General features: G+C 37.1%; 1 protein-coding gene across 3 annotated transcripts in view; it reads left to right on the forward strand.

The window, feature by feature from the left end:
- Positions 1–25,695, forward strand: part of sptb (spectrin, beta, erythrocytic) — a 56,671-nt gene that overhangs the window by 27,518 nt on the left and 3,458 nt on the right. For all 3 annotated transcript variants that reach the window (XM_077539126.1, XM_077539125.1, XM_077539124.1), the window contains 20 exons: positions 17–154; positions 927–1,686; positions 2,403–2,605; positions 3,616–3,706; positions 3,802–3,948; positions 5,650–5,937; positions 6,016–6,252; positions 6,323–6,412; positions 7,695–7,991; positions 9,037–9,167; positions 9,258–9,462; positions 10,487–10,710; positions 12,050–12,200; positions 13,318–13,562; positions 14,704–14,842; positions 14,921–15,005; positions 15,102–15,298; positions 15,374–15,456; positions 16,739–16,799; positions 16,960–17,207. In XM_077539126.1, the coding sequence (XP_077395252.1) occupies positions 17–154; positions 927–1,686; positions 2,403–2,605; positions 3,616–3,706; positions 3,802–3,948; positions 5,650–5,937; positions 6,016–6,252; positions 6,323–6,412; positions 7,695–7,991; positions 9,037–9,167; positions 9,258–9,462; positions 10,487–10,710; positions 12,050–12,200; positions 13,318–13,562; positions 14,704–14,842; positions 14,921–15,005; positions 15,102–15,298; positions 15,374–15,456; positions 16,739–16,799; positions 16,960–17,207 (4,020 nt within the window). The remainder of the gene's footprint in view (positions 1–16; positions 155–926; positions 1,687–2,402; positions 2,606–3,615; positions 3,707–3,801; positions 3,949–5,649; positions 5,938–6,015; positions 6,253–6,322; positions 6,413–7,694; positions 7,992–9,036; positions 9,168–9,257; positions 9,463–10,486; positions 10,711–12,049; positions 12,201–13,317; positions 13,563–14,703; positions 14,843–14,920; positions 15,006–15,101; positions 15,299–15,373; positions 15,457–16,738; positions 16,800–16,959; positions 17,208–25,695) is intronic.

Consider the following 25,695-nt stretch of genomic DNA (forward strand, 5'->3'; position numbering starts at 1 on the left):
TGTTGCCTCCATCCAGGTTGAGCATCCTAGCTCAGGATATGGCCAACGTTCAGTCGAGAGTGGACGATGTCAACAAGGCGGTGAAACAGCTGGAGGACAGCCGACACCCTCGCACAAAAGAGGTCAAGGAGTGCCAGATGAGACTGAATAAAAGGTGAGTTGGGGTTCTTCAAATCAAACAGGAAAGTCAATCCACTTGGATCCAAATTTAGACGTACGCCGTCAAGAAAACAAAAAGCTTGTTAAAGAACTGACAATTGTTTGTTTATGTATTTATCAAGTATGTTTTTGAACGGTTAGGCGTGGAAGAGGTTCTCACCCACACAGGAAATTGTGTAGAGTAAATTTGACTCTATTTATAGAGGGACTAAATAGACTCAGTTTTAGAGTATGTTAAGATTTACACTAGGAAAAGAGCAAAAAAATAAAAAATTGAAATTAGATAAAATCAGTCAAGGGTTGAGGAACAAACTCACGACCTTCAGCTTGGGAGACTGCCACACTACCACCTAAGTTATGCCCCTAGTGTTTGCCTTTCTCCAAGAGACCAAAGACATCGTTTTTGTAAAGGAACCCTGAAAATAAAATCTTAGCTTCATCTAGCCTTCCTTCCTTCCTGTCTTTGGTTTTTCCTCTGGTCTCTCTCTCTCTGGGCTTGGTGAAGAATTATGGTTTTATGGCCCAGTTGGTGACGGGTGGTGTCTGGTGGGTGCTGGATTTCCCTTTGTTTTGTCTTTCTTTCCTTTGATCCTTCCTCTGGTCTCCTGACCTTCCGAAATACTGAAGTATCCGGTTAAGATGAAGGGTATGGGATTTTTATTATTTATCACGAAAAAACTCACAACGGAAAAAAATAAATAAATGATATCTTAGTAGTCTGTAAACGACAGAACATTCCAGAGAACAACATTCGAGCCTTCTTTCAGGTGGGACGCCTTTAAGGCCATGGTGGAGGACAAGAAGAAGAACGTGGACTGCGCGGTGAGCCTGAACAACTACGGGCTGGAGTGCAACGAGACGGCGGCGTGGATCCGCGAGAAGACGCGCATCATCGCGTCCACGCGCGAGCTGGGCAACGACCTGGTCGCCGTCATGGCCATCCAGAGGAAGCTGCACGGCATGGAGCGCGACTTGGCCGCCATCGACTCTAAGCTGGACAACCTGGTGGCCGACGCCAAGCGGATGGCCACGGAGAACCCGGAGAGCGCGACCGACGTCCTGGCCCGCCAGGCCCAGCTGGACGATGCCTGGGACGAGCTGAAAAACACCTTGAGGGAGCGCGAGGAGTCACTGGGCGAAGTCAGCAAGCTGCAGACCTTCCTGCAGGACCTGGACGACTTCCAGTCGTGGCTCTTCCGGGCTCAGAAGGCCGTGGCCTCCGAGGAGATGCCCGCCTCGCTGCCCGAGGCCGAGGAGCAGCTGAGCCTCCACGACGCCGTGCGAGACGACATCGACGGTCACGGCGTGGAGTTCTGCGGCATTCGGGACACCGGCGCGCAGGTCACGCGCGACCAGGAGGACGACCCCCAGTACCGGGAGCTGGAGCGGACGCTCAGCGATCTGGACCGAGGCTGGTACGAGCTCCAGAAGATGTGGGACCGGCGCAAGAACTTCCTGGACCAGTGCTTGGACTTCCAGCAGTTTCTACGGGACGCCAAGGCGGTCGAGGGCATCCTCAACAACCAGGTGAGGGGAAAATCCAGAGGCTGTCTTCCGTAACATTGCGTTGAGGGAAACTTTGCGTCAGAATTTTCGTATTTTTAATATAATTTAAAAAAAAAAATAATTCAGACGAAAACTAAAATCGAAGCCATTCATTGAGACAATAACGATAACTAAAATTGACTGACCTTTTCGTCAATGACTAAAACGAAAATGAAAACAACAGTGACGAAAATTCACACAATCCAATCAGAAGGAATCAAACGCGGGTTTGGAAGAAAAGAACCACTAAGAAACTTTTAGTGTTTCACTGCACTTGACTTCATGTTCAAATATGTTTACATTCATTGTGCATCTGTAAAATTAATCTCAAGCAACTTTTTTTTTTTTTTTTTATAAACTATTGTTAGGTCAACATGCTTCATTGAAACAATTAATAAAGACACCGTTGTATTAAATGTGCCTTGCATGTTATAATTTTCTGGATCAAAGTGTAAATGTATGGTGAAGGAAAACATAACTAAAATGTCAATTTAGTCGACTAAAATTGCTCTTTTTTTCATCAACTAAAATCGTCGACTAAAATTAGATTCAAACTAAAATACAATCAGATAACTAAATTATGACTAAAACTTGAATTAATTTTTTTCAAAAGACTACAACTAAAAGTCAAATTTCTTGTCAAAATGAACACTGATTGCGATACAGATCCAGAATTGGTATTTTGTTGTTGTTGGCAGGAGTACACGCTGGCCCACGTGGACAAGCCCGACACGCTGGACGGGGCGGAGCAGGCCCTGAAGAAACACGAGGACTTTTTGAGCACCATGGAGGCCAACGAGGACAAGATTGACGGCGTTCTGGAGGTGGGCAGGCAGCTGGTGGACGGCGGCAACTTGTACGCGCCGAAAGTGCAGGACAAAATGGAGTCCATCAATGACAGGTATGCAATGAATCAGTGCAACCGACTGGGTTGGCGATCAAAATGTATTTTTTTCAGGGCGAGTCAGCCTACGAAGGTTCTAATCCATGTGACCTGATTGGTTAGTTAAATCTGCCTTGCATAATTTCCATTTCCCCTTTTAAATGGTTTTAACACGTGTACTTAGCATTTATATCCAAGCTAAATTTCAGTGGGACGGGATTGGAGGTGTTGATTTAAGCTGACCTTCCCAATAAAAACGCGTCACTTTTGACTTTTCTACTGTTGTGGCGTAGATGAAGATCAGATCACATTTTTGCTGAAAACTGGGTCATTTTTGTCGCACTTAGCTACTTTGACCATTGTGCTAACTCAACTCAACTCAACTTTATTTATAAAGCGCTTTAAGAACAGGCATTGCTGTATACAAAGTGCTGTATATAAACATAAATATTGGTTGTGCAGTAAAGAATAAGGGAACAAAGCAAACATTTTGAAATGCGTATACAAGTTATGTATTTATTTATTTATTTATTACAAGTAAATACATTTTACATTTTACAGAAGTAGGCGAGTGAATAAATAAATAAATAAATAAATAAATAAATGCATAAATAAGTAGACAAAACATCAAATTAAACACGACCCACGAAGTACAACGAGGCGGGAGGTGTCGGTTAAAGCTGCGCACCACTTCTTGAGTTTTCTGTTCTCAATGAGAATTTTGTGCTTCCCACTGAAATTCCTCTTTGTTCAAGCTTTAATGGGTGTCGAAATGCATCCCAACTTGATCAGTGGAGCTCACAGAGCCGCACAGGATGCTTTTCCCCACATTAACTCCCACAATGCATCTGAGTAGGCAGGTTGCAGCGCTAATGGATATCGATTCACTTAAAAGTTGAGCGTATACACTCGGATGGCCGTTACTGTGCCAGGTGTATTTCTGAAACGTGATCCTCTCTCTGCAGGGAGGAAGAAAAAAAAAGAAAGCGTTCTGAAGTTGCTCTTTGTTTTTGTTTTTTTACATTTAGGCAAAACAAAAACAAAGCGAGAGCCCAGGAGGTGTCACAGCAGCTGCAAGACAATCGAGACCTTCAACACTTCTTGCAGAACACTCAAGATGTGAGTTCACCGTTTGTTGTTGTTGTTCCCGCCCGGTGCTGCAGCATTCCCAGGCCGATCCCAGGACGATTTTTCTGTCTTCTATCCGATCCCAGTTGACCGTGTGGATCAATGAGAAGATGCTGACCGCTCAGGACACGTCTTACGACGAGGCCCGGAACCTGCACAGCAAGTGGCTGAAGCATCAGGCCTTCATGGCCGAGTTGGCCTCCAACAAGGACTGGCTGGACAAAGTGGACCAGGTACCTCTTCATGTGACACAGGACAGGAACTGTATCAGCATCACGCAACGGTTTTGATAGCCGTTTGTTGCTTAGTGTGATAGTTAACGGGATTTTGCTCAAAAAACTATTGATATATGAGCAAATCTTGACGTTTTGATGCAGATTTATTATTTATTTATTAGCTCCACCAAGCACCAATCGTATGAGAAAAGATATTGTTTTGTTAGCCATTTTCTGGTTAGCAAGTTGGCTAGCGAGCAAAGGAAGAAATTTTTAACTTTTGATGCACATCCAGTTGCCTTAAGTAGCTTCCTCATTACCTCTGCCAAGCATCAAAAGTATGAGGCAACAGGTTGTTTTGTTAGGCATTTGCTAGCTACTGGTTAGCAAGTTGGCCGGTGTGACTACACAAAGGAAAAATTTTCACCCCAATTTTTGGAGGTTGAATTTCTGATACAGATCCTCCAATTGCCTTAAGCCACCTTAGTTCTTACCTTTGCCAAGTACCAAAATTATGAGTCAAGAGGTTGTTTTGTTAGCTAGCCTCTTTGTTGATTAGCACGGTGGCTAGTAGGGGTGTGAATTGCCTAGTACCTGACGATTCGATTCGTATCACGATTCACAGGTCACGATTCGATTCGATACCGATTAATCCCGATACGAATTTATAAGTCGATTGTTGCGATTTTTTTCATTCAAATTTAGAAAATACTAATCAGTAAGCTTGTAGAGTGTCAGATTTATATGAAAATGTATTATTTATTTATCTGAAATTTCAGTCTTATAGAGGTTGTAATCTGTTTCATGTTTGAACAGCATTAAAATAAAATATTAAGGCTTAATGTTCCGTTCATATAACATTCTTCCATGCTCAAGGTGTGAATCCTAAAAAAAAAAAAAAAAAAAAAAAAAAGAAGAAAAAAAAAAAAAACGATTCTGCCGATTATTGAATCGATTCGAGAATCGCGCGATGTAGTATCGCGATATATCGCCGAATCGATTTTTTTTAACACCCCTAGTGGCTAGTACACGAAACAAAATTTTCAAGATTTGGAGAAGATGTATTGGACATGAAGGGCTATAGCTTGTTTTGTTAGCCGTTTGATGGTTAGCATGTGTGCTAGTGTGATGACACAAAACAATTTTTCCACCAACATTTGTTGAGGGGTGGCGTATTGGCAAAGGTATAAATCTGGACATTTTGGTGCAGATCGAGTTGCTTTATGAAGCTACTGGCTACTTTAGCTAACTTTTGTTAGCCTAGACGTTTGCTAGTTAGCAAGTCGGCATTCATATGCTGCATTCGAGGATGTTCGAAAGACGGACTTTTCCGAGTGCAAACCAGGAAGTGTGTACGGGAACGCCCCCTTGAACTCGGGAATTCCACTTGCGAAATTGGGAGGGGGGGGGACCCCCGACTTCACCGATGGACTGCATGTGATGTCACTCTACATTGGTTTCTGTATGGAATGCTTATAAAATAAAAAATTGGCGCAAAATTGCGAAAAGGTAAGTTTGCTGTAGGTCAAAATGAGTTTTGAGGACCAAAATAAAGAACTATTTATCACTAGTATCCGCCATTTTGGTTGTTTACTTTTGCCTCGAACGCTTGTAGGTCGGAACTGGGAAAAAACTACTTGGATATTCCGACCATCCTCGAATGCAGCGATACATCTGAATAAATACTTTTTTTTTTTTTTTTTTTTTTTCAATGGACAGGAGGGCCACGAGCTGATGGCCTCCAAGCCCGAGTTGGAACCGGTGGTGCGGGAACGACTGGCTGCCCTCCACCAGCTGTGGGAGATGTTGGAGTCCACCACGCAGGAGAAGGCCCGGCTGCTGTTCGACGCCAACCGTTCGGAGCTGTTCGACCAAAGCCTGGCCGACATCAGGAAGTGGCTGGGCGGGCTGCAGCAGCAGTTTCAGAGCACGGTCGGCGAAGACGGCACCGGCGGCGAAGATGTCCGAGATCTGACCAACGCCAACATCCTGCTCAAGAAACACCAGGTGGGAATCTTATCGCAAAAGGCGATTAAAAATGCCACGTGTTTTTTGGATTTCATCACACTTTATTCTGGCGACCAGGTGATAGAGAACCAAGTACGGGATCGCGGCCGAGAGCTGGATGAGCTCCAGGAGGCGTTGAGGACGCACGGCAGTGGCGGCGGACGTGACGACCAGCGGCAGCCCGAGCTGGAAGCCGAGCAGCGGAATCTGCAGGTCCAGTTCCAGCAGCTTATCGCACCCTTGGCCCAGCGCAGGGGCAAACTGGAGGCGGCCAAGGCCGTGCATCAGTTCTACAGGGATCTGGCTGACGAGCTGGTGAGTCTTACAACATCTGTTTTCTTTTTGTTTTTCCTTTTTGAGACATTTTGTTGTTGTTGTTTTCCAGCTGTGGATTGAAGAGAGGATGCCACTGGCGCTGTCGCAAGATCATGGAAACGACCTGCAAACTGTGCAGTTGCTGCTAAAGAGGAATCAGGTCACTTGTGCAGCTTATCAAAAGTCTGCACACCCCTGTTCAAATATCCGGTTTTTGTAATATAAACAAAAAAGTTAGACCGTGATAAATCATTTCAAAAACATTTCCAGCATTTATGTGACTAGTTACAAACAAGACCTTGGGGCTTATGCGCAAAAGCCAAATAAATAAATAAATACAAAATCATGAAAAACCTACTAGAACATCAGAATTTCATTTAGAGTAATTTAGAGTCATGTAAAATGGTGTCAGATGAGTAATGACTCATTTAACATGCAGTTTATGCAACCCCAGTATCTCAGTTGATAAATGTTATATATTGTTTTTAAAAATTTGAGTTGTGCAGGTTCGGACACATTAATGGTGGAAAATGTTTGAAATTTATCTTGGTCTCATCCTTTTTTATCTCACAAATAGCCAGCATTTAAAGGGATACTTGACTTATTTAGCCTATTATACCTGATTTCTAGGTTTGGTCATGTGACATTCACAAGCTGAACTGTGATTGGTTACCTGAGACCTTGTGATGTCATTTTCAGTCGACAGCAAGTTGCAAAATGTGTTTTTAAAGGTACTAATTGTACATGAAAAATAATTAAAATATCAAATTTATTCTAGGCAAAATAATGTTTGACTGCCAAAAATGGCTAAATAAGTATAAAGTCTCCCTTTAAACATTATTTTTGGTTGAATTAGTTTTAGATAGCAATACAAACAAAAAAGCCAAATTAAATAAAAATTTGTAAAAATAAGGAATAGTTTGACAAAAACATAAAAAAGAGTGAATGTTGGAGGAAAATTAGTTGATATAAAAAAATAAAAATAAGTACGAAATGTGACAAAAATGTAAAATACAGTTCAGTGAGTTTTGAATGAAAATATCTTTGTTTGTTGCAAATTCTTTTAATAAACCATAAAATAAAGTAAATATAATAATACTGTATAGGAAAATACACCTGAAAGTTTACAAGTTCAATGACAAAAAAGTAAATAAAATTGTACATGCACACACATCTAGAAAAAAGTTTAACCAGTCTGAAAAAATATAAAAAATACAAATTGAGGGTCTGAGGAAAATGTGGCAAGAATAAACGTAAGAGTTGAGTAATGAACAAAGAAAAAAAAAAACATTCTAATAAAGTAAAGCATGCAAATAAGGAAAAAAAATCTGATTTAAATATTAGAAAAAGGTTTGATCATAAATGAATATTAAATTTTCACAATCTTATTTATTTATTTATTTATTTATTATTATTATTATTATTATTTTATTCTTGTGCAGACACTGCAAAGAGAGATCGAGGGCCACCAGCCCCGCGTGGACGAGGTGCTGGAGCGAGGACGCAGGATGGCGGCGGCGGGTGAGGACGGAGAGGACGGCGGTCCCGAGGCCGGGCAGCTGGCCGGGCAGCTGCGCCAGCTGGAGGAGGCGTGGCCTCGGCTGCAGGATCAAATGAAGCAACGCAGGGACAGGCTGGACGCGTCGCACGGGGCGCAGCAGTTCTACAACGACGCCGACGAGGCCCAAGCGTGGATCGGCGAGCAGGAGCTCTACATGATCGCTGAGGAAAAGCCCAAGGTATAGTAAAAGTCTACACACCCCTCTTCAAATGACAGGTTTTCGGGAAACAGCATTAAATATACAACTCATTTGAAACGAAACCTCTTTTAGAAGTAAAAATAAACTTCTTTGATCACTTGGTTGCAGAAGTGTGCACCCCCCACTAATGCTGGGAATGTGACTGTTCAGAATGAGCCAATCACCTTCAATCTCATGTTGAATAGCAATTAGCACACACTTCCACAATTTCAGATTAACCCGCTGTTATAGTAGGCTTTACATTTAGGTATACTTTTACACTCTTCAGGACAGCTAAAGCAATAATGCTTAACATAGTTGAAAAAAAAAAAAAGACAAAGTACACATGGTTAGACAAAAAATACTGGACTATTTTTATACTTTAATTATTTCTTGTTTAAGTATTTGCACCTAACTGGACTATTTTCATACTTTTTTTTTTTTTTTTTTTTTTATATTTGCACCTAATTTTTAATTAGCTATCTATATATCTATCTATTGCTGTCTAGCTTAATAGCTAGCTCGCAAGCTGTCTGGGTGTCTCGCTCGCTAACTAGCAAGTTTGCTAACTACAAATATTAGATATAATATACATGTACTGTAACAAAAATATAAAACATAATTAAAAAAATTACACAAACTGTGGAAAATAGAAATATTTTGTGAGAATATTGTAGATAATATGACAATAAAATTAATTACACAAGTATAGTAATAAAATATCAAATAAGACAAATACCAAACTGAAAAATACAGTAATAGAAAATAACCAAGAAAAAAAATAACAATTAGGCAGTAATACTAAAATATTACACACAAAATGTGTAAATAGTAAAAAAAAAAAAAAAAAAAAAGTATAAATATTTGGGGAAAAACAAACAAAAATAATTCAAGTAAAATAAAAGGATCAAATAGTAGAATACTATGGATGCTAAGATCAATGTAGAATGCCCAAATGCAAGAAAGGAAATAAGAAATGTCTTGTTTTGTAGCACCGTTCACTTCGTAGACCTGACTTTCACTTTTTGTCTTTTTATCCGCACAGGACGAGCAGAGCGCCATGTTAAGTCTGAAGCGTCACAACATCGTCCAGCAGGCAGTGGATGACTACGCCGACTCCATCCGAAATCTGTCGGAGCGAGCTCAGAACATGTTCGCGGAGGACCATCCCGACGGGTCTGACACTTTTTTTTTCTTTAAATGTGAACTAAATGTGGCCCACATGAAAACGTTTTAAGTCTTTTTCGATTTTTCCCCGTGGCGCAGCGAGAAGATCATCCGGCGTCAGAGCCAGGTGGACAAGCAGTATGCCGAACTAAGCGAGCTGGCCGAGGACCGGCGCAGGAAGCTGGAGCACGCCTACCAACATTTCCTGCTCAGCCGCGAGGTGGACGACCTGGAACAGTGGATCTCCGAGCGCGACGTGGTCGCGTCCTCGCAAGAGATGGGCCAGGACTTGGACCACGTCACGGTATAGTCGACTCTACAATTTGTTTACCGTCAAGAAGTAAAACAAATGTTGGCGTCAAGTTTATTGTCAAACTAAAACAAAAAAACGGAAAGAACTCACGCATTGCTTTGTCAGCTAGCTTAATGCTAACACAATGCAAAACATCATAGGCGGGATAATGAAACTAGCATCAATAACCTTTAAGGAGCAACTTAAGCAAAGTGGATTTTTTTTTTAAGTTTTTAACAAAATAAAATAAGCTGTATTGAAATTGTGATTTTTACAATATAAAAAATTGTAATTATAGCACGATATATCAAACTACATTTAAAAATATGTCATCAAGTAAAGTACAACATTGGACAAGTAGTTTAATAATCTGAGTAAAATATAATACAAAAAAATATGTGCAGTACACTGAATAAAAAGTAATATTTTCAAATGTGAAAATTTACATAAAACATAGGCAAAAAATACCTGCCTAAAAGCGTAATAAAAAAGTAATTTACAACAAAAATAGTTTAATAAGCAAAAAAATAAAAAGTGCTGGAAATAATTAGAAAAGAATAAAATCAAGTAAAATACACTTAATCAAAAACAACTAAACTATCTAAAATATTTAATAAGTAAAAAATAATACCATTGCTGTATGAACAGTGTGTTATTTAAGTGTAATAAATATAGGCATGTAAAATAAAGTAAGCAATTAATACTTTTTTAAAAAGAAAAAGTATTAAAAATATAGAAGAAAAAAAGTACAGAATTAAAAGCATCATAATTAAAAGTGTTTAAAAAATGCATAATAAAGTAAACAAAATAATACTTTGTGAAAAGGGTTCAGCATCGTCCCTTAAAGTGTAAAAATGTAAAAATAAATTAACAAAAAAAAAAAAACTATATAAAAGCGTAAAATGTGTAAATGCATAAAAAAAAAACACCTTTTTTTTTATATTGTTAAAAGTCCCTGTTTCCGTCTGGAAAAAAAAATAAAATAAAAAATTCCCAAAGTTGAAGTCTAATAACTTTGTTGTGATGCGCGTGTCAGCTTCTGCGGGACAAGTTCCGCGAGTTTGCGCGCGAGACGGGCGCGCAGGGCCAGGAGCGCGTGGACGCCGTCAACCGGACCATCTACCAGCTGATCGAGGCGGGCCACGGCGAGGCCATCGCCATGGCCGAATGGAAGGACGGCATCAATGAGAGCTGGGCCGACCTCCTGGAGCTCATCGACACACGTGCTCAGCTGCTCAACGCCTCCTACGAGCTGCTCAAGTAAGCCAGACAAATGGAAAGTAGTAGTACAGCCGTCCCACTCGTAATTGCGCCACGCTGGTTTGAAACCAGAGATTTTGTCTGATGTTAGTCAAAACTTTTTGTGAGATTTTGTGGGTCTATTTCCTTACAATTTTGGATAACCTCTGCACTTCTTCCACGCTGGTTTGCAAGATTTTGTTCAACCAGCAAGATTTTGTTGGTGTCAGTAGTCTTATTTTTTCATTGAACACTTTTTGGTCAAGCATCGGGATTTTATAATTTAGAATGCCCAAGATTTTGTGCAACTAGAGAAATGTATTTTGCCACAAAGATTTTGGTGAAACTGCAAGATTTTGTGAGACTTTTTTTTCCTTGAAATTTTGGACAAACTCCAAATTATACAATGCTGGTTTTCTAGATTACTTTTTGTAGATCACTAGATTTTGTATGTCAGCAGTGCACTTATTTCCCAAAAGATTTTAGTGTAGCTGAAAGATTTTGTAAGATTTTTTTTTTTTTTCAAAACAATTTTGTACAAACTCAGCCATTGTGTAATACTGATTTGAACTCAAAATTATCAGCAAATGTATTTCCTAAAGATTTTGGTCAAACTGCTAGATTTTGTGTCCATCCATCCATCCATCCATCCATCCATCCATATTCTTGACCGCTTATCCATCACCAGGGTCGCGGGGGGTGCTGGCGCCTATCTCAGCTGGCTCTGGGGAGTAGGCGGGGGACACCCTGGACTGGTTGCAAGCCAATCGCAAGGCACACGGAGACGAACAACCATCCACACTCACAAGCACACCTAGGGACAATTCGGAACGCCCAATTAACCTGCCATGCATGTCTTTGGAATGTGGGAGGAGACCGGAGTACCCGGAGAAGACCCACGCAGGCACGGGGAGAACATGCCAACTCCACCCAGGAAGGCCGGAGCCTGGACTCTCGAACCAGAGTCCTCAGAACTGGGAGGCAGACGTACTAACCACTTGCCCACCGTGCCGCCCTAGATTTTGTGTGATTATTATTATTATTTTTTTAAACAAACTCAAATTACTCGATTTTTTTTTTTTTGTGATGTGTATTTTCCCCTAAACATTTGTCCAACTAGAGAAGTTGGACAAGATTTTGGTCAAACTGTGAGATTCTGTGAGATTTTTTCCTTACATTTAGAGATGTTTGTTTCAGCTCTAAATCACACAACGTTTGTTCAGCCATTGTGATTTATTGCCACTTTGGCAAATGTATGTTTCCCAAAAATATTGCTGAACTCCAAATTCGTACCACAAAGTGATGCTAAATCCAGATTTGAACGCAAATTTAAATCCGAATGTCTGTGTGGTCTTTTAAGGTACTTTGACGATGGCAAGGAGTTGGTGGTGCAGATCCGCGACAAGCACAAGGAGCTTCCCGAAGACGTCGGCGAGGACTTCAGCAAAGCCGAGTCCTTCCACAGAATGCATGCGGCCTTCGAACGCGACATCACCTCATTGGGAAAGCAGGTAAGGAAGGAGAACCGTTGTTTGAATCATGGCTTTATATGCTGCCCCCTGGTGGACATGCAAACCCACTGATACGGTTCCAAGACATTCTTGGGCAATTTATTTTTTTTACTTTTGTACTTTTATTTTAGTCTAAATCCAATCATGAGTATTTGGAAAAAAATTAATCCTACAAATATGTAAAATGTGTATGTTCATATTTATCAGATACAGTACATAAAATTACAAATTTTTTCAAAGACATTCATGGGCAATTAATATTTTTACTTTTGTACTTTTATTTTAGTCTCAATCCCCCAAAAAAATCCTACAAATACCTAAATGTGTATATTCATATTTATCAAATACAGAAGATATAATTCCACATTTTTCTTTCATGTATGTATTAGTCCCTTAGTTAAACAAATTTTTATTTTTTAAATCCAGTTTTGTGAATGTATCACAAAAATGTAAAAGCAAGTAATATCATGTTTAGTCATCATTTAGCTGCTAAATTTTAGCATGTTAATTTCAATACAAACTAAGAAGTAATTAATTTACAGGTCAAACAAATCATAATTACCTAATTATGTTTAATAATAATTACAGTCTGTTATTGTAAATAATAGTAATAGCTAGGGATGGGTGAGTACCGATATCAGCCTTATTTCAAGGTATCAGTGCTCGTGAAGGACGCAGATACCACCCACCAATACTTAAGGGGGAAAAAAATGGGACATCTAATTAAAACACTAATAAAAAAAAATATTTTATCATGTATATTTTATAATTCTAATTAAAAAACAATACTGTAAAATATATCAACTAAAAATGTCCAAATGACATAAAATGAAAAGTAGAAAAAAAGTGTATAATATACTACTCATAAATTGAAATGTTAAAGTAATAATCCAAATATTAGATTAACAAGAAACTATGAAGCGTAACATGACTTTCAAAAAGATAATAGTTGACACTTTGTGAGCTGACGAGTTATTAGCTTGACGCAAAACAACTGCACTGCGTCTCAATTTGCTCTTGAAGAGGAAAAGAAGAATTATTGTCTTGTTGTGGTAGATGCGTTTCACGAGAAGCATGTGGCGCGCGTGCGTTGATCGGGTTCCTTCCCCTTTTGCAGGTGCAGCAGCTGCAGGAGACGTCGGCCCGGCTGCGCGCGCAGTACGCGGGCGAGCGCGCCGACGCCATCCAGGCGCAGGAGCGCGAAGCCCTGGAGGCCTGGAAAGCGTTGCTGGACGCCTGCGACGGCCGCCGCAAACGGCTGCTGGACACGGCCCGCAAGTTCCGCTTCTTCGCCATGGTGCGCGACCTCATGGCCTGGATGGAGAGCGTCGTGCAGCAGATCGACACCCAGGAGAAGCCCCGGTAAACCAAATAACTCAACTTTTGTTTATCACGATTCAGTTGGATACGCTACAGCTCAGTTGCACAGCATGTTCGGAGTTTCTTGTCCTTCTGCAATGAAAAATAACATATAACCAAAGCCAACAAAATCAGCCACTCTCCCCAGGCAACTACTGTATTTCAGTTAAGGTTTCAAAAGAGGGGTTTTTAAGCTAAGGTTAAGGTTTCAAATGAGGGTTTCTGTTAGGGTATTATATTTTTTTTATATTTTATATTCTGTAAGGGTTTCAATTTTTTTTTATATTCTGTTAGGTTTTCAAATTAGGGCATTATTATGTTATGGTTTCAAATAGGGTATTACTATATTAGGGCTTCAAAGGAGGGTTTTAATCTATGTTAGGGTTTCAAATTAGGGTATTCTGTTAGCAGGGTTATAGTTTTGGAATTTTCATTTTAGTTTTTGGGGTGGCTCTGTTTTTATTAGTTTTAGTTAGTTTCAGTATTAGTTTTAGTTTTAAAAAAATGTGTATTATTTGTGCGAAATATTTAAAAAACACCATGGGAGCGACGTCATCCTGATGGTGCTTTTCTATTGGCTGCAGCTAGATGACTGCACTTCTGTGTGACACACTTTCAAACGTCCATATTCTACTGTACTTAAAAATCACATTTAAAATCATCCTCAAAGGCTTATGTATTAACAAAGACTAAAACGAAGGACATTTTTGCTATAATTAGAGTTAGTTTTGAAAACATAAAATGTAGTTTTAGTTTTTGTTTTTTAAAAAGCATTTTTTTTTTTGTTAATTTTTTTTTTTTTTTAATTTTAGCTTTGTCATTAGTTTTAGTTCACTAAAATAACCTTGTATGTTAGGGTTTCAAAGGGTTTTAAATCTATATTCGGTTTCAAATTAGGGTATTACGATGTTTTAGGATATTATTTTAGGATTTTAGGAAATTTTAGGATATTATGTTACGGTTTCAAATTAGGGTTATAAACAAGGTTGGGAGTTTCAAATTGGGGCTTCAAACTAAGGCATTGAGTTTCAAATGAATCTGTCCACTGTCTCCGTTCAACGAGAAACTCATTGCATCAACGAAACCAGTGCTATTCATGTCTTCCCAACGAAATCTGTCATTTTCATGTCTTCCCAATTTCCAGGGACGTGTCATCCGTGGAGCTTCTGCAGAAGTACCACCAGGGCATCCGCTCGGAGATGGAAGCACGCGGGGCCAAGTTCACCGAATGCACCGATTTAGGCACGAGCCTCCTGGCAAGCAAGCACCGAGACTCAAGCGAGGTCGGAATACATCTTTTCAGTTCACGCGTCTGTTCCACTCACAGATTTCTAACCCATATTTTTGTTGTCGTCGTCAAGATCCGAGAAAAGATGGCGCAGCTGGAGCACAAACGTCAGGAGATGATGTTCAAGTGGGACGACCGCTGGGACTGGCTACGACTTTGTGAGCGCAATTTTTAGGATAAATAGCGTCAATATTTTTAGGAGGAAAACTGCGGACACAAAATTGCAAATAACAAATAATCCCATAAATATCTAGTGTTGGAGGTGTGCCAGTTTGCACGCGACGCCTCGGTGGCCGAGGCCTGGCTGGTGGCTCAGGAGCCGTACGTGAGCAGCAAGGACCTGGGCCAGTCGGTGGACGACGTGGAGAAACTGCTCAAGCGGCACGAGGCTTTCGAGAAGTCCACCGCCGCCTGGGAGGAACGCTTCTCGGCACTCGAACGCCTCACCACCGTACGGCCGCCGCTAACTGAAAGAAAACCGCCACTGGCAAATAAAACGACAAAACGTTGTCTTGTGTTTGCTCAGTTGGAGTTGTTGGAGCTGAGGAAACAGCAGCAGGAGATGGAACAATTCGTACTAGAACAGCAGCGCTATGAGCAAGAAAGCAGGTGCCAGTTGACCACTTACAATTTATCACCAAAAAAAACAAAAAACTTTATTGACAGCAGACAAGTTTGTAAACAGCAATAATCCTTTTTTAAATGATGGATCCACTTCAGCCTCAAAGGATTTGTGCACATTTTGATTCAAGCTAAATATATGCATCATGTAAAATTGATTCAAAGCTTTCAATTATTTAGAAAATTTCATTTTTCATTTTGTTTTCATTCATTCATTTTATATACCGGTAGTTGTCTTTATTTTAATTTCTTAATGATATGAGATCTACTTTAAATAACATTTACTATAAATGTTATTTTTTGTCTCATATATGTCAGTATTTTTACATTACATACATATATTTTTAGCTAATTTGGAAAAAAAAAAAAGAGTGCTGTTAAAGCAGCTCTCACAGCCCTTAAAAAAATAAAATAATGCATTATACATTCCTTAAAAAATGGATTAAAATATTTCAACACATTTTACAAATAATTCTTTCATAATTATTTAATTCATAGTATTAAATTTTGCCATCAATGTATTGTGTGTTATACATTCATTGAAAAAAAAATGAAGAAAAATGAAGATTAAAATATTTCAAAACATTTTACAACTATAAATCTCTAATAATTATTTAATTCATAGTATTAAATTTGGTAAATTTTGTCATCAATGTATTTGTTATACATTCCTTGAAAAAATGGATTGAAATATGTCAACACATTTTACAAATATAAATCTTTCATATTATTAAATTCATAGTATCAAATTTTGTACATTTTGACTAAGTATTGTGTGTTATACATTTCTTAAAAAATGAATAGATAAAAAATTTCAATACATTTTACAAATATAAATCCTTAATTTTTTAATTCATAGTATTCAATTTTGTAAATTTTGACATCAATGTTTTTAATGTAAACATTAAACAATACATTTACATAAATACATTCAATTTATTAAGTGAAAAATAACTGAAAATTAATTGTGGCAATTATGAGTCATTTTAATGTGATGGGAAAATAACATTTTTAACATCTTCTGCAATTGGTAATGATTTGTATGTAATTTTACATTTCTACATGGTCAGCAATAGGATAATGTGTTGTAAAATATATTATGTAGTTATTTGAATGTAACATTATTTACATTTATAGGACAGATGAAAAGAAATTGATTTTTAAAAAGTAGTTTTATATGGTGTTGATAGTCTAGATTACTGTTGTCATGGTGACAGAATACTGTTCACGCACACACAAGATGAAACAATTTTCTGTTTCTTCCAATCAGGAGAGAAGACACGGGCTTTGCCGAGTCTTCGCAACTCTTCACGGTGGAGGAAGAAACTCTGGTGAGTTTCTGCGGGAACTTGAATTAGTGCTGCACAAAAGTGTGTGTGTGTGTGGGGGGGGGGCATTATTATTATTATTATTATTATTATATTTTTTTTTTATTATTATTATTAATTTTTTATTATTATTATTATTTTTTTATTATTTAATCTCCTCCAGTCCGGAGCGGCTGAGCCCAGTTCGGGCATCCCCGGGGGGACGGCGATCGACGCCACGGCGCCCGTGGAATCGGAAATGAGGGAGAGCGGCTCCCTGGAGATGGCGGCGTCCATCTCGGCGCTGGCCGACGAGCCCGAGCGGGCGGCCACCTTGCCCGTCGAGGCCCTCCGAGTGCAGACGGTGCTGCTGGAGGGCATGCTGGGACGCAAGCAGGACGTGGGAGGCGCCAAGAAGAAGGTCTCCAATAGGTAAGACACGGAACAGCGGAGAGTTAAATTTTTTTGTTTGCATCCAACAACACTAACAATGCAGGTGGAACATTTTTGGGACGACATTTTATGCAAATTTTGTTTTTTTCAAGGAGGAAAAAGTCCCAATCTTTCATGACACTAATTTTTAAGATTAGTATTGGGAATACCTTCTTTTGTGGCTTAGCAACATTCCACAGCAGCTATACATGGTCATTAAAAAAAACAAAAAAAACAAACGCTTTACTATACATGGTTGTTTTTTTAAACACCTTACTATACATGCTCTGTTTCAAAATACCTTATGTACATTGTTTAAAAAAAAACACCCTATTATACATTGTTGTTTAAAAAATGCCTTACTATACTTGGTCATTGAAAAAAAAACGCCTTACTAGGTCGTTAAAAAAAAATTCCTTACTAGGACGTTAGAAAAAAAAAAAATGCTTTACTATACATGGTCATTGAAAAAAAACGCCTTACTAAACTTGGTCGTTAAAAAAAAAAATGCCTTACTATACTTGGTCATTAAAAAAAAAAAAAAAAGCCTTATACTTGGTCATTGAAAAAAAATTCCTTACTATACTTGGTCATTGAAAAAAAAAATGCCTTACTATACTTGATCGTAAAAAAAAAAAAATGCCTTACTATACTTGGTCATTGAAAAAAAAAATACCTTCCTACCTACCTTGGTCGTTTAAAAAATAAAATAAAATGCCTTACTATATTTGGATGTTAAAAAAAAATGTTTTACTAACCTTGGTCGTTTAAAAAAAAAAAAATGCCTTACTATACTTGGTTATTGAATAAAAACGCCTTACTATACTTGGTCGTTGGAAAAAAAAAATGCCTTACTATATACTTGGTCATTGAAAAAAAACGCCTTACTAGGTCGTTGAAAAAAAACGCCCTACTATACTTGGTCGTTAAAAAAAAATGCCTTACTAGGTGGTTCAAAAAAAAAAAAAAAGCCTTACTATACTTGGACGTTTAAAAAAAAAAAAAAAAAAAAAAAAGCCTGACTATACTTGGTCGTTGAAAAAAAACCCGCCTTACTATATACTTGGACGTAAAAAAAAAAAAAAAAAAAAAAAAAAATGCCTTCCTATACTTGGTCGTTGAAAAAAAACGCCTTATGATATACTTGGTCGTAAAAAAAAACAAAAAAAAAAAAAAAAAAAAACGCCTTACTATACTTGGTGGTTAAAAAAAAAAAAAAAAAAAAAAAAAGCCTTACTATACTTGGTCATTGAAAAAAAAATGCCTTCCTATACTTGGTCGTTAAAAAAAAAAAAAGAAATGCCTTACAAGGTCGTTTAAAAAAAAAAAAATGCCTGACTATACTTGGTCGTTGAAAAAAAAAACGCCTGACTATACTTGGTCGTTAAAAAAAAAAATACCTTACTATATTTGGATGTTAAAAAAAATGTTTTACTAACCTTGGTCGTTTAAAAAAAAAAAAAGACCTTACTATACTTGGTCATTAAAAAAAAATGCCTTACTATACTTGGTTATTGAATAAAAACGCCTTACTAAGTCGTTGAAAAAAAACGCCCTACTATACTTGGTCGTTAAAAAAAAAATGCCTTACTATACTTGGTCATTGAAAAAAAAAATGCCTTACTAGGTGGTTTAAAAAAAAAAGCCTTACTATACTTGGACGTTAAAAAAAAAAAAAAAAATGCCTTCCTATACTTGGTCGTTAAAACAAAATGCCTTACTATACTTGGATGTTAAAAAAAACGCCTTACTATACTTGGTCATTGAAAAAAAACGCCTTACTATATTTGGTCGTAAAAAAAAAATAAAAATGCCTTGCTATACTTGGTCATTGAAAAAAAAACGCCTTACTATACTTGCTCGTAAAAAAAAAAATGCCTTACTATACTTGGTCATTGAAAAAAAACGCCTTACTATACTTGGTGGTAAAAAAAAAAAAACGGCTTACTATACTTGGTCGTTAAAAAAAAAAAATGCCTTACTATACTTGGTCGTTAAAACAAAATGCCTTACTATACTTGGACGTTAAAAAAAACGCCTTACTATACTTGGTCATTGAAAAAAAAACGCCTTACTGTACTTGGTGGTAAAAAAAAAACAAAAAAAAAAACGCCTTACTATACTTGGTCGTTAAAAAAAAAAAAAAAAAAAAAATGCCTTACTATACTTGGTGGTAAAAAAAAAAAAAACGGCTTACTATACTTGGTCGTTAAAACAAAATGCCTTACTATACTTGGACGTTAAAAAAAACGCCTTACTATACTTGGTCATTGAAAAAAAAACGCCTTACTGTACTTGGTGGTAAAAAAAAAACAAAAAAAAAAACGCCTTACTATACTTGGTCGTTTTAAAAAAAAAAAAAAAAAAAAAAATGCCTTACTATACTTGGTCGTTAAAAAAAACGCCTTACTATACTTGGTCATTGAAAAAAAACGCTTTACTATACTTGGTCATTGAACAAAAACGCCTTACTATACTTGGTCGTAAAAAAAAATTTAAAAAAAAAATGCCTTACTATACTTGGTCGTTAAAAAAAAAAAAGCCCTACTATACTTGGTCATCGAAAAAAAACGGCTTACTATACTTGGACGTTAAAAAAAAAAAAAAAAAAATGTTTTACTATACTTGGTCATTGAAAAAAAAAGCCTTCCTATACTTGGTCGTTGAAAAAAAACGCCTTACTATATACTTGGTCGTAAAAAAAAACAACCAAAAAAAAAAACGCCTTACTATACTTTGTCGTTAAAAAAAAAAAAAAAAAAGCCTTACTATACTTGGTCATTGAAAAAAAAATGCCTTCCTATACTTGGTTGTTAAAAAAAAAAAGAAATGCCTTACTAGGTCGTTTAAAAAAAAAAAAAGCCTTACTATACTTGGTCGTTAAAAAAAAAATGCCTTTCTATACTTGGTCATTGAAAAAAAAATGCCTTACTATACTTGGTCATAAAAAAAAAGCCTTACTATATTTGGTCATTGAAAAAAAACGCCTTACTAGGTCGTTGAAAAAAAACGCCTTACTATATTTGGTCATAAAAAAAAAAAAATGCCTTGCTATACTTGGTCATTGAAAAAAAATGCCTTACTATACTTGGTCATTGAAAAAAAAACGCCTTACTATATTTGGTCGTAAAAAAAAAAAAAATGCCTTACTATACTTGGTCGTTAAAACAAAATGCCTTACTATACTTGGACGTTAAAAAAAACGCCTTACTATACTTGGTCATTGAAAAAAAACGCCTTACTATACTTGCTCGTAAAAAAAAAAAATGCCTTACTATACTTGGTCATTGAAAAAAACCCGCCTTACTATACTTGGTGTTAAAAAAAAAAAAAACGCCTTACTATACTTGGTCGTTAAAACAAAATGCCTTACTATACTTGGACGTTAAAAAAAACGCCTTACTATACTTGGTCATTGAAAAAAAAACGCCTTACTGTACTTGGTGGTAAAAAACAAAAAACAAAAAAACGTCTTACTATACTTGGTCGTTAAAAAAAAAAAAAAATGCCTTACTATACTTGGTCGTTAAAAAAACGCTTTACTATACTTGGTCATTGAACAAAAACGCCTTACTATACTTGGTCGTAAAAAAAAAAAAAAAAAAAAAATGCCTTACTATACTGGGTCGTTAAAAAAAAAAAAAATAATGCTTTAATGCTTGGTCATTGAAAAAAAAATGCCTTATTATACTTGGTCGTTAAAAAAAATGCCTTACTATACTTGGTCGTTAAAAAAAAAAAAAAATGCCTTACTATACTTGGTTGTTGAAAAAAAAACCCCGCCTTACTATACTTGGTCGTTAAAAAAAAAAAAAAAAAAAAATGCTTTACTATACTTGGTCATTGAAAAAAAAATGCCTTACTATACTTGGACGTAAAAAAAATAAATAATGCTTTACTATACTTGGTCATTGAAAAAAAAAAAAAGCCTTACTATACGTGGTCGTTAAAAAAAAAAAAAAAATGCCTTACTATACTTGGTTGTTGAAAAAAAAACCCGCCTTACTATACTTGGTCGTAAAAAAAAAAAACGGCTTACTATATTTGGTCATTGAAAAAAAAACGCCTTACTATACTTGGTCGTTAAAAAAAAAATGCTTTACTATACATGGTCATTGAGAAAAAAAAAGCCTTACTATACTTGCTCGTTAAAAAAAGAAAAAGAAAAATGCTTTACTATACTTGGTCGTTGGAAGAAAAAAAATGCATTACTATACTTGGTCATTGGGAGAAAAAAAAAACGCCTTACTATACTTGGTCGTTAAAAAAAATAAATAAAAATGCCTTACTATACTTGGTCATTGAAAAAAAAAAAACGCCTCAACTCAACTTTATTAAAAAGCGCTTTAAGAACAGGCGTTGCTGTATACAAAGTGCTGCACATAAACATCAGTTTTGCAGTAAACAAGAACAAAGCAAACATTTTGAATTGAAAAGTTTTTTTTTGTTTTTTTTTTATACAAGTAAATACATTATACATCAGTGAACAAATAAGAAGTAGTGAATAAAGAGATAAACATCAAACTCATACACACCACAAAACACCAAACACAAGTCTCATGTTGCGCCAAAATCCAAAGAATACAGATGTGTTTTAAGACGTCTTTTAAAAGAGGATAACGAGGGGGACTGCCTAATATTTATTGGTAGGTCGTTCCAAAGGGAGGGACCGGCAACAGCAAAGGCTCGATCTCCTCTAAGCCTCCGCTTAGCCCTCGGTACCTCCAATTGAGTCTGGTCTGCTGACCTGAGGCACCGGGCAGGTGTGTAGGGGTGCAAGAGCTCGGCGAGATAAGGTGGGGCAAGACCATTGAGAGATTTGAAAACAAATAGAAGAATCTTAAAATGGATTCTAAATTTCACGGGCAGCCAGTGAAGACAGGCCGGATAGGGGTTATGTGTTCCCTCTTCCGGGCACCAGTAAGGAGACGATCAGCAGCATTTTGGACAAGCTGGAGACGCTGCAGGGAGGACTGGCTGATCCCAAAATAAAGTGCATTACATTACATGTTTGAATTGTTTGGGGACTACGCCAGAAGACAGGCTACTGTTGTTGATAGCCAGAACTGAATTGCCGATAGTCGGGAGAACCTCTTTAAAGAAATTAGGGGGAACAGAACCACATGGGGAGCCAGATGGCTTAATCTGGTGGACAACATCTTCTAGAGATCTCAGAGAAATGACTTCAAATGAGTTTAGCACCACCGAGCCATGGACCTGAATGGAAGGGTCAGAAGTCATGTTGGTGGTGGTGGTGAGTGCTTTAGCTTTGTCAATCTTATCAATAAAGAATTGAAGAAAGTTATTGCACATTTCAGGGGAAGAGTTTGTGCATGGAGGCTGAAGAGGTTTAAGTACTAAATCAATAGTTTTAAATAGTACATGTGGATTTTGATGGTTTGCCTGAATGATATTCGCGAGGTATTCTTTCTTTGCCTCTTTCACTGTATTCTGGTAACAGCGCCAATTTTCTTTCAGGATCTGATAGGAGAACTGCAATCTGTCCTTTTCCCACCTTCGTTCAGCTTTGCGGCACTCCCGTTTGGCTGCACGCGTTTTTTTCATTGAACCAGGGCTCACGTCTGACTTTGGGTCGCACAGTTTTGAATGGACCCACTGAATCAAGTATATTGAGGCAGCTTGAGTGGAACCAAGAGCTGAGATCTTCAGTGTTTGAAGTCGGCGGTCTCGGGGAAGCTCTTTAAGAAGCTGGAGGTCGGCACCGCGTCCAAGGCGCGGAGGGCGGCACGGCTGAGGCTGTCCAGGCGAGCCGACGATCGTTAGCAGCCGGGAACCAGCAGAGTCCGGGATACGCCACAACGGAGTACATCCAGGCGTTCGGGACCGAGCAGGCGACGATGCTTGTTCCAGCACCCGCTTTAGCTTCAACAGCTGGCCACCGCGTTTCCCCCGGCGCCACCGCCGGCGCCGCCGAAAAGGAAGCGCACGAACGCGGAAGAGCTCAGCCGGAATGTCCGCCAAGAGCGGGGGCAACGGTTTCTCCCAACCATGCTCGAACACACCCGAAACGCCGCCGTTGTGGTAAAGGTCCAACAAGGAGTCACGTCCGTAGACGAGACTTGACTCACTCAGAACAGTACCAAGCACCGTTATCCGGAAATAAAGCCGAATCAAGAGGAGAGTCGCCGTATACACTGGCGCACTGTCTGCCATCTTGAAAAAAAACCCGCCTTACTATACTTGGTCGTTAAAAAAAATAAAATAAAAAATGCCTTACTATACTTGGTCGTTAAAAAAAAAAAAAATGCCTTACTATACTTGGTCATTGAAAAAAAACGCCTTACTAGGTCGTTGAAAAAAAACAACTTCTTACTCGGTCGCTGAAAAAAAAAAACGCCTTACTATATACTTGGTCATTGAAAAAAACAAAACAAAAACGCCCTACTTGGTCGTTAAAAAAAAAAAAATGCCTTACTACACTTGGACGTTAAAAAAAAAAAAAAAAAAAAAATGCCTTACTATACTTGGTGGTAAAAAAAAAATAAAAATAAAAGCCTTACTATACTTCGACGTAAAAAAAAAAAAAAAAAAAAAAAAAAAAAAAGCCTTACTATACTTGGTTGTAAAAAAAAAAAAAAATGCCTTACTATACTTGGTCGTTGAAAAAAAAACGCCTTACTATACTCGGTTGTAAAAAAACAAAAAAACAAAAAAACGCCTTACTATAATTGGTTGTAAAAAAAAAAAAAAAGCCTTACTATACTTCGACGTTAAAAAAAAAATAAAAATAAAAAAATGCCTTACTATACTTGGTCGTTGAAAAAAAACGCCTTACTATACTTGGTCGGAAAAAAAACGCCTTACTATACTTGGTCATTGAAAAAAACCGCCTTACTAGGTCGTTGAAAAAAAACAACTTCTTACTCGGTCGCTGAAAAAAAAAACGCCTTACTATATACTTGGTCATTGAAAAAAACAAAACAAAAACGCCCTACTTGGTCGTTAAAAAAAAAAAATGCCTTACTACACTTGGACGTTAAAAAAAAAAAAAAAAAAAAAAATGCCTTACTATACTTGGTGGTAAAAAAAAAATAAAAATAAAAGCCTTACTATACTTCGACGTTAAAAAAAAAAAAAAAAAAAAAAAAAAAAGCCTTACTATACTTGGTTGTAAAAAAAAAAAAAAATGCCTTACTATACTTGGTCGTTGAAAAAAAAACGCCTTACTATACTCGGTTGTAAAAAAACAAAAAAACAAAAAAACGCCTTACTATAATTGGTTGTAAAAAAAAAAAAAAGCCTTACTATACTTCGACGTTAAAAAAAAAATAAAAATAAAAAAATGCCTTACTATACTTGGTCGTTGAAAAAAAACGCCTTACTATACTTGGTCGGAAAAAAAACGCCTTACTATACTTGGTCATTGAAAAAAAACCGCCTTACTAGGTCGTTGAAAAAAAACAACTTCTTACTCGGTCGCTGAAAAAAAAAAACGCCTTACTATATACTTGGTCATTGAAAAAAACAAAACAAAAACGCCCTACTTGGTCGTTAAAAAAAAAAAATGCCTTACTACACTTGGACGTTAAAAAAAAAAAAAAAAAAAAAAATGCCTTACTATACTTGGTGGTAAAAAATAAATAAAAATAAAAGCCTTACTATACTTCGACGTTAAAAAAAAAAAAAAAAAAAAAAAAAAAGCCTTACTATACTTGGTTGTAAAAAAAAAAAAAATGCCTTACTATACTTGGTCGTTGAAAAAAAAACGCCTTACTATACTCGGTTGTAAAAAAACAAAAAAACAAAAAAACGCCTTACTATAATTGGTTGTAAAAAAAAAAAAAAGCCTTACTATACTTCGACGTTAAAAAAAAAAATAAAAATAAAAAAATGCCTTACTATACTTGGTCGTTGAAAAAAAACGCCTTACTATACTTGGTCGGAAAAAAAACGCCTTACTATACTTGGTCGTTAAAAAAAAAAATGCCTTACTATACTTGCTCATGGAAGAAAAAAAAAGCCTTACTATACTTGGTCATTGAAAAAAAAACGCCTTACTATACTTGGTCGTAAAAAAAAACAAAAAAAAAACGCCTTACTATACTTGGTCGTTAAAAAAAAAACAAAACGCCTTACTAGGTCGTTGAAAAAAAAAAATGCCTTACTATACTTGGTCATTGAAAAAAACCGCCTTACTAGGTCGTTGAAAAAAAACAACTTCTTACTCGGTCGTTGAAAAAAAAAAAACGCCTTACTATATACTTGGTCATTGAAAAAAACAAAACAAAAACGCCCTACTTGGTCGTTAAAAAAAAAAAATGCCTTACTACACTTGGACGTTAAAAAAAAAAAAAAAAAAAATGGCTTACTATACGTGGTTGTTAAAAAAAAAATGCCTTACTATACTTGGTGGTAAAAAAAAAATAAAAATAAAAGCCTTACTATACTTCGACGTTAAAAAAAAAAAAAAAAAAAAAAAAAAAAGCCTTACTATACTTGGTTGTAAAAAAAAAAAAAAAATGCCTTA

The sequence above is a fragment of the Festucalex cinctus genome, chromosome 12 (assembly GCF_051991245.1).
Source record: "Festucalex cinctus isolate MCC-2025b chromosome 12, RoL_Fcin_1.0, whole genome shotgun sequence".
NCBI classification, from domain to species: Eukaryota; Metazoa; Chordata; class Actinopteri; order Syngnathiformes; family Syngnathidae; genus Festucalex; species Festucalex cinctus.